The sequence below is a fragment of the Pelodiscus sinensis genome, chromosome 9 (assembly GCF_052426305.1).
Source record: "Pelodiscus sinensis isolate ZL-2025 chromosome 9, ASM5242630v1, whole genome shotgun sequence".
Taxonomy (NCBI): domain Eukaryota; kingdom Metazoa; phylum Chordata; order Testudines; family Trionychidae; genus Pelodiscus; species Pelodiscus sinensis.
This window is the reverse complement of record NC_143060.1, coordinates 20,115,128-20,122,963: the sequence shown is the minus strand read 5'-3', so window position 1 is coordinate 20,122,963 and position 7,836 is coordinate 20,115,128. Positions and strand designations below refer to the sequence as shown.

The window sequence follows — 7,836 nt, the reverse complement described above, 5'->3', positions numbered from 1 at the left end:
TGCTGTTGCTCACCAAAGAGTGTGATCTTAGTGCCAGTACTTGCCACAATATAAACACCACATAAAACAGGTAAAAGGGGGGAAATTTTTTATTTACATATATTAAACAGCTATAGGATTCTCCAAGGACGAGACCATCCCAGAAGAAACTCGCTGCTACATTTACAGCCATCAGCAACCATACAAATACCAAATGGCTCCATAGGTGAAAAGACAAACAGAGGGAACCTCCTCCTCCCAGCCCCCACTTTGGTTTATTACAGAACTGCCACCACTTTATTCAAAACAAAACAAAACAGAACAAAAAATAAAGCATGAGATTCACAGTAAAGTACCAAAGTCAGGGAACTGTGTTCTGACAGGATGCAGGAGAAAGGTGAAATAAAACAACTGATTTTCAGTGTGTGGACATGCTAAGAACTGAAAGACTTAGCTTGTATGACCCAAGCACTGTGAGATGGTATGTAACTCAAACTGAAGATGTTCATCTCTCAATGACTGGATCCATTCTTTAACGACAGGGTACAAGCAATAGTTAATTAGTACATACCTTAAAACTAGACCTATTCCCCTCCTTTAAAAAGTGGATCTATTTGGGGCCTAAAACCACTAAAGCCCTCCCATAGCTGTTCTAAGGTAAATACATGCACATCCATTCCATCCTTTTACCTGTATATTCCAAACACTCCACCCCTTTGCCCACACCAAAGACAGCTAAACAGACAGAGCTGGACTCTGGGATGAGAGGGTTGGTTGAAACACAGATTGCCAGGTTGTATCCAGTTTAAATGAATTTTGGTGTTCCTACCCAAATTCAGGGTTTCCTGGACTCTGCTTTACACTAAAGAATAGATGTGAAAGTCATCTTACAAACTCAAAATGAAAAACCTAGTGCTGAAATGACAGTGCTGCCATGTGTAGTGTATTAATGTTAATATATTGCTGACCTCTACCACAACCACTCCAACCTACAGCATCAACAACAAACTAGGGTTGCCAGATGGTTTCAACAAAAATATCGGACACACTTGACAGTACATCACAATCTAGATTACATCTTATTTAGAAAATACCAGACATTTATATTTCCTCATTTATATTTTCTCAATTTGTTTCCCAAACAGAAAGCTCAAATACTGGACTGTCCATTTCAAAACCAGACACCTGGCAACCCTATAACAAACCCTGAGGAATGCACATACTGTGCGCACCAACTCTTTAAAAAAAACACTACTTCATACTTCTACAGTGCTTTATGTCAATTCATCAATGCCCTGATATGATACATAAATATACTATTATTCCCATGATGGTCAGGTCTCAAATTGATGCAAAGAATTTTACAACTCTTAAAAAAAAAGGACAGTAAAAATGTTTGTAAATGTCACAAAGAATAGTGATTGCTATTTTCATAGATAGATTCACAGATTCCAAGGACAGAAGAGACCTGGATCGTGATTATTTAGTCTGACCTCTTGTATAATATAGCCATAGAATTTCATTCAAATAATTCCTAGACTATATCTTGAAGAAAAACATCCAATCTAGATTTTAAAAGTGCCAGTGTTAGTGACAGTATTAGTGAATTTAAAATCGAAGAACATCAATGTTCAATAGTGATAGAAATGTAGCCGTATTAGTCTGGTGTAGCTGAAACAAAAAACAGGACTATGTAGCACTTTAAACCATCTTTGTTAGTCTTTAAAGTGCTACATAGTCCTGATCAATGTTCAGAATTCTTTCATTCAAAACAACCTGGACATGCAACAATCATCCTCTAGATACTGTAACTAAAAACAATTGAAAAAAAAAAAGGCAATCAAGAATGGAGTGTGTAGGTACTGCATGGGAACAGGGCATGAACATGCCTTCAACAGGTAATTTTGTAACTTCTTCAGCAGAAAGTTACCCAAACGTAGTCCAGGGCACTCAGAACAGAATTACAAGCCCCACATTCCTAGCTGACAAGCGATCTCAGGCAAGCCACCTACCTCCGCAAAATAGGGGCAGTATGCACTGCTGGAGGACTAATTAATGTTTGTAAAGCACTATATGAAACATTATATACGCGTGTAAAAAAGAAGGCTAAGACTACTAATGGACCAAGAGCGAGGCAGAGTAAAGCAAAAGGTGTTCTATCTACATTTCAAAGGTGCATACATCTATGATATGCTAGAGCCATTCTAAGTGATGCTCTAAGCCATTTGTCTTGCACAATTTCCCTCAGGGGAAAGATGCAGGATGGAGTGCCCAACACAATCTCTGATCTTATGAAATACAAATACCCTGGAAAACAATGGAAGCAGCAGCACTTGCAGGTTAGTAGGTTTTGATAAACTGAAGGAGCATAGTCTCAAGGAAGGCTTGTAAAATCTTTAAAACGTTCAATACAGAGAGTGAACAGAAACAAAAAACAAATAAAATAACTAACACGGAGGAAAGCTCCAAATGACAGTGTTCAAATATATCCCCCTGAACAGCACTGGAGGGCAGGACCGTAAAAGCAGGGAAAGGAGACCCAGGAATTTGAATGCTTTGGAGGAGATTACACAGCATTTCCAACACGCATTTAACACCTATTGGCAAACAGAATATGTTCGCAAATACATCCCTTCCCACGCATCTATTTTTTGACCGGTAGGTGTTTTCTGCCTACTCCACAGTTGCATTAGTTTAGTAACTCTGATAAGTTTAGCCACATATATTTTAGATATTAGAAATGTTTAGTCAGTCGTCACATTGGTCCTCTTCTCCACCCCCTCTGGCAGTCGCTTTTCAAGGGCTCCATCCAAACATCTCAAAGACTTGGCCTTCCCTCCATCACACTTCTCAGTAGCATATGGGAATACACCTGCCTTGACACCTTCTGGTTGTCCTCACCCCACAGAATGGACACTCATGGCAACAAAACATGGCCACGACAGTGTACACCATTCCTAAGATGGCTCAAAATCCAGCAGTGGTCTGTCCTGTGCAATGAGTGGAGCACATCAGCAGTAAAGGTCAGAGATGTGCACACAAGCAAACTTTCACTGTCGTCAATTTCATATTTTAAAATACTTTCAATATCCTTTACCTAACCATTTTGTGAAAGCAGAGGTTTCACAGTAATGAATGAGGATTCAGGAAAATAACCCCTTTCAGTGCTGAAATATATTACTCATTTGAACTATTTATTTTGTGTAGGGTATAGGCCTGCTAGTATGTTTTAACTAGGTGGATGGTAGATGCCTTCCAGTAGTCCTCATCTGCATACAGTTATCACAGATCTCCCACATGCTCTCTGGCTGCTCCCTCTCCTCACACACCATGACAGAACCTTGTGGAATTTGATTCTGCTCCATTTGAGTCAGTGGAAAGGACACCTCAGTGCCCCTCTATATCATTACTTTCAGTGGAAGGCAACTAGGGAGTGAGGGGGAGAATGGATAGGCAGCTAAGTACCATGCCTTGTAGCATGGCACTAGTTATGGATCTGCCAAATTACATCTCGCAACATTGGCCCTGCCTCCAAAACCCTACGGATTGCAGATAACATGGGTTTCCCAAAAAGTGTTGCACGCATCTCTTCATATCCTCTAGGTTGTTCCCTCCAAGTACCTCAAAACCCTGCCCCATGCATGAATGGAGAGACCAAGTCAGGCCACTGGGGTTTTTCACTCAACCTTCATGCCACAGCAGTGCAAATGCCAGTTCTGCTTTGTCTCACTTAGAAAGGGGCAATAATGGCATTTAGAAAGTTGTTTGGTCCCAGGCCAAAGCCATGTATTCTGGCTAGGAAGGCACTTGCTTCACCACATTTCACAGTGATTCTATAATAAAAAAGAAGATCCAACATCATAGTTATACTATGGCAAACACAACAGTTACAGTCCTTGGTGAGAGACTGTAGTGTGCAGTACTGCTCAGTCTCATCATGGCTATCACCCAAATGGCCACAGGATGCCAGCCTGACAGCCTAGTGATGACAATGGCTGACTGGCTGCAAAAATCTGGGACTGCCAGAGTGTGCCTTCTATTGCCAGGAGCAGGAAGGGGTCACGATTTATGGGGAAGAAAATGGAATGCAGAATAAGGCTGGTGAAAACCTTGTGCACCAGATTTAATGTGAGTGGTATGAAAAGGAAGCTGTAAACATACCTATGACACACTGTTTTCCCATCATAAAAGGATGCCAAGACAAACATTAGCATCCTTCTGACTGGGAAAAGCATTAATGTAGGATTACAATTCTTTCAACGCCAAAATAAACCCATTCTATTCAAACAAATCTCCCCAGGCCTCAGAAAAACAAAGTGACTTCCATCTAAGAATCCTCCCACTACAGACATCTAGCCACTCTTCAGAAGTGTTCCCTCTCTTCTTTTTTTTTCTCCCTATCCTTGTGTGGAATAAATTTTGTCATGTGCACTGAGGAGTGTGCAGATGTGCACCACCAGTACAAACACATGCTGCCAGCAGTGGACACTCTGCTAAGCAGATGGGCAGCACTTGACTCTCTTCTGGGTGACCACCCCGTATACAAGGAATACTGCCCTTAGAAGTGTATTTTCCAGAGTAAAAAGAAGGAACTGTGACATTTCAGAGGCACATGCTTGCCCTGCTTGTTAACTGTTGTAATTAATCAAGTTGTCTACTGTAATATGGAGGTAGCTCTTCTAATTGGTTACTGATAGTAAAATGGACTGTAGCAAGGTATGTGACTGAAGCAGTTTGGTGAAGAGTTCTCAAAAGGCTAATCTGTAAAATTCAGCTTATTTCTCAAAAATGCACATCTTGATTTTTCTTAAATAGCTTATAAAATAAGGCAACTTGAGGAGATATGGCCTTCTGAGGTCAATTACACCCCCTGGTTATTTAGGTAGTGTAAGTACAGGCAGTCCCCGGGTTACGTACAAGATAGGGACTGTAGGTTTGTTCTTAAGTTGAATCTGTATGTAAGTTGGAACTGGAGTCCAGATTCAGCCGCTGCTGAAACTGACCGCCAGTTCTGACTTACATACAGATTCAACTTAAGAACCCCAAGCGTCCCCAAGTCAGCTGCTGCTGAAACTGATCAGCGGCTGATTCCAGGAAGCCCGGGGCAGAGCAACTCTGCCTCGGGCTTCCTGTAGTCAGCGCTGGTCAGTTTCAGCAGCGGCTGACTTGGGGACGCCTGGGGCAGAGCAGCTGGGGTGCTGCTGGGTTGCTCCAGTAGCACCGCTCCTCGGCGCTACTGGACCAACCCAGCAGCACCCCAGCTGCTCTGCCTCAGGCGTCCTGATTCAGCCGCTGCTGAAACTGACCAGCAGCGGCTGAATCAGGACGCCTGGGGCAGAGCAGCTGGGGTGCTGCTGGGTTGGTCCAGTAGTGCCCAGAGTGGCGCTGCGGGACCAACCGGCAGCGCCCCAGCTGCTCTGCCCCAGGGTCCACAACAAAAGCCTGGTCTGCTGGGGGGGGGCACACTAGCTGCGCCCGCCCCAGCAGACCAGGGACACGGGGAGCAAAGCCGCAGCAGCAGCAGGGTGCCGCGCCTCTGAGGCTTTGCTCTGGCAAAGCCTCAGATGCGCGGGACCCCGCCACCGCTGCGGCTTTGCTCCCGGTGTCCCTGGTCTGCTGGAGATGGTCCCCAGCAGACCAGGGGCACCGGGAGCAGCTTTTCTCGCCCCGGAGGTCGAGGTGGTGGAACCGCTGCCTGCAAGCTCCGGGGCGAGAAAGCCCCGTTCGTAAGTGCGGATCCGACATAAGTCGGATCCGTGTAAGTCGGGGACTGCCTGTATAAAAGATCAAGTCAAACAAATCTACAGTAATTCCAGTTTAGAAAAACCACCACTGTACCTACCTTTGTGACTCAACACATGAAAACAGGAACAAAGAAAACTGAGGAAAAAAGCTCATACATCCTGAAGGTGTTTCTTCACAATGATTCATTTACATGTAATGTTGTCAATCTAGGTACTTACATTTCCCCCCGCAAGTTTTAAAAAAAAGAATCACTAGTAGTTCAAAGTGTTCAGGCCACTGCAGTTGTAACTGGAAATTAATGTTAACAGAGGACAAAAACAAAACAAAAAACACAAGCACCACAGTAAAGCTTTCCCATTTCATAAACTGTAACCAGAAACTAAAAATCTGAACAAAGAAAAAAAGCCTATATAAACTTTGAGACACCTCTAGAAAAATGCAGTATTTTTATTCAGTGCTTGGAAAGGTTTCTGGCAAGAAATTGGGCAGTGTTTTTAGATTAGCTGCATGCTTATCTATACATAGCCTCACACATAAGACTAGACTGAGTATAAAGTAACAGAGATAAGGTGGCGGATGAGACAATATCTTTTACTGGACCAACTTTCAATAAAAGATATAGCCTCACCCCCTTGTTTCTCTAATCACCTGAGACCAACTCAGCTACAACAACACTGCATATATAAAGTAACAGAGTCAGTTTTGCCTATCAAGGAACGTACAAGAAATAAACAAAGAGTTTGCTTTTGATTCACAAAGGAAGTGCTTAAATACAACCAACTGGTTGTATAATGCTCACAGATTTCAAGGAGAGTTGTGTCTGAATAAGACCTGAAGGACCAAACCCTAACATGTTCCATCATATGTGAAAAAAGTTATCTCCTGCCAAGGGTATTTCCCCTAGAATGGCCTTTTACACTGAGAGAAGAAAGTACCTCAGTTATAATGACAGCAAAAGATATACAATGAACTCATTTTTTTTTCAGAGAAAATTACCAAAGAGAGACATTAGAATAAATCTTTGGGACAAACTAATATACTATGCCTATATCTTGTAGTATTAAAGCTATAAACAACCGAATCACAAATAGTGCAACTCATTTCTCATAGACAAACCAAAGCCTACTCCATTACCTGGTTGGCATATATCATAACACTTGGTGAAAACTAGATAATATAGCAGCATTTTTTTGGAGGATAGCACAAGTATATATTTAACCCCGAGGATTTCTTTTTCTTCTATGTTTATTAATACTGGAAATGTTGTATTCACATTTGAACTTGGCAGTGTAAATATTTTCCACATTACTCACTGATTCCCTATGGGGTTAAAGTCCACACTTAGGGTTTTTATTTCTCAGAGAAAATTTAAAAAGTTGCCATGTTGAGTTATCTCTAGGAAAAGGGTGATGTGGAGCAAGGAACAGCAGCACCTTGCACATGGTACATGGATTTGGGGCGAGGTGGGAAGGGACCATGGAAGATTAGAAAGACCTGATATCTAGGCCTGCTGGGGTACCCAGACCATATTAGCAATACTTTACACCATGAAAACTAAAATTTCTTATTCCAGCAGACTTCACCTTTTATAGAAAGAGTTATTTCCCTCTTTCCCCCAACAGTGGCTGTAATTGCATTTCTAAAACTGTGAACTCCAGTAAATGCAAGGAAGTTGTTCTAGATATTGTACTATCCTCTAATTGGACATAGCACCAAAATGGCACAGAGAAACCAAATAAACCACCATATTAAATTCTCGGTCTATTGCATGAGACGGTTAATTTGCTTCTTTGGAATGGACAGGCCGGATCTTGCTGGAAACCAAAGAGTAAACATAAGGCCAGATTTTGTTGGTCTCTGTCCCAGAAAATGAGTGTAGGACACCTCTGTTCCTGAAAAATATAATTAAGATTAGAAATCAGTATAAACTGATTGAAAATTCTGAAAGACATTCCAGCTGAGAGGTGTAATTTGCAGCTTAGGTAGATGCATGTGTGCTACAAATAGCAGGGTAGCTACCCAACTATGTATCTAGTATCTTGGACAGAGTTGTATTGCATTTTATATATAAGAGATTTATCTAGTCATGCCCTCTGCAATGCAGGTTTGCTC

General features: G+C 42.1%; 1 protein-coding gene across 6 annotated transcripts in view; it reads right to left on the bottom strand.

The window, feature by feature from the left end:
* Nucleotides 1-5,388: 5,388 nt before the first annotated feature.
* Nucleotides 5,389-7,836, bottom strand: part of AK4 (adenylate kinase 4) — a 50,220-nt gene continuing 47,772 nt past the window's right edge. For 2 of the 6 annotated variants that reach the window (XM_075936168.2, XM_075936167.2), the window contains exon 6: nt 5,394-7,616. In XM_075936168.2, the coding sequence (XP_075792283.1) occupies nt 7,502-7,616 (115 nt within the window). In that variant the 3' untranslated portion in view covers nt 5,394-7,501. Of the gene's footprint in view, nt 7,617-7,836 lie in introns of all 6 variants that reach the window. The other 4 variants (XM_089780455.1, XM_075936166.2, XM_025185638.3 and 1 more) reach the window with 4 other exon arrangements.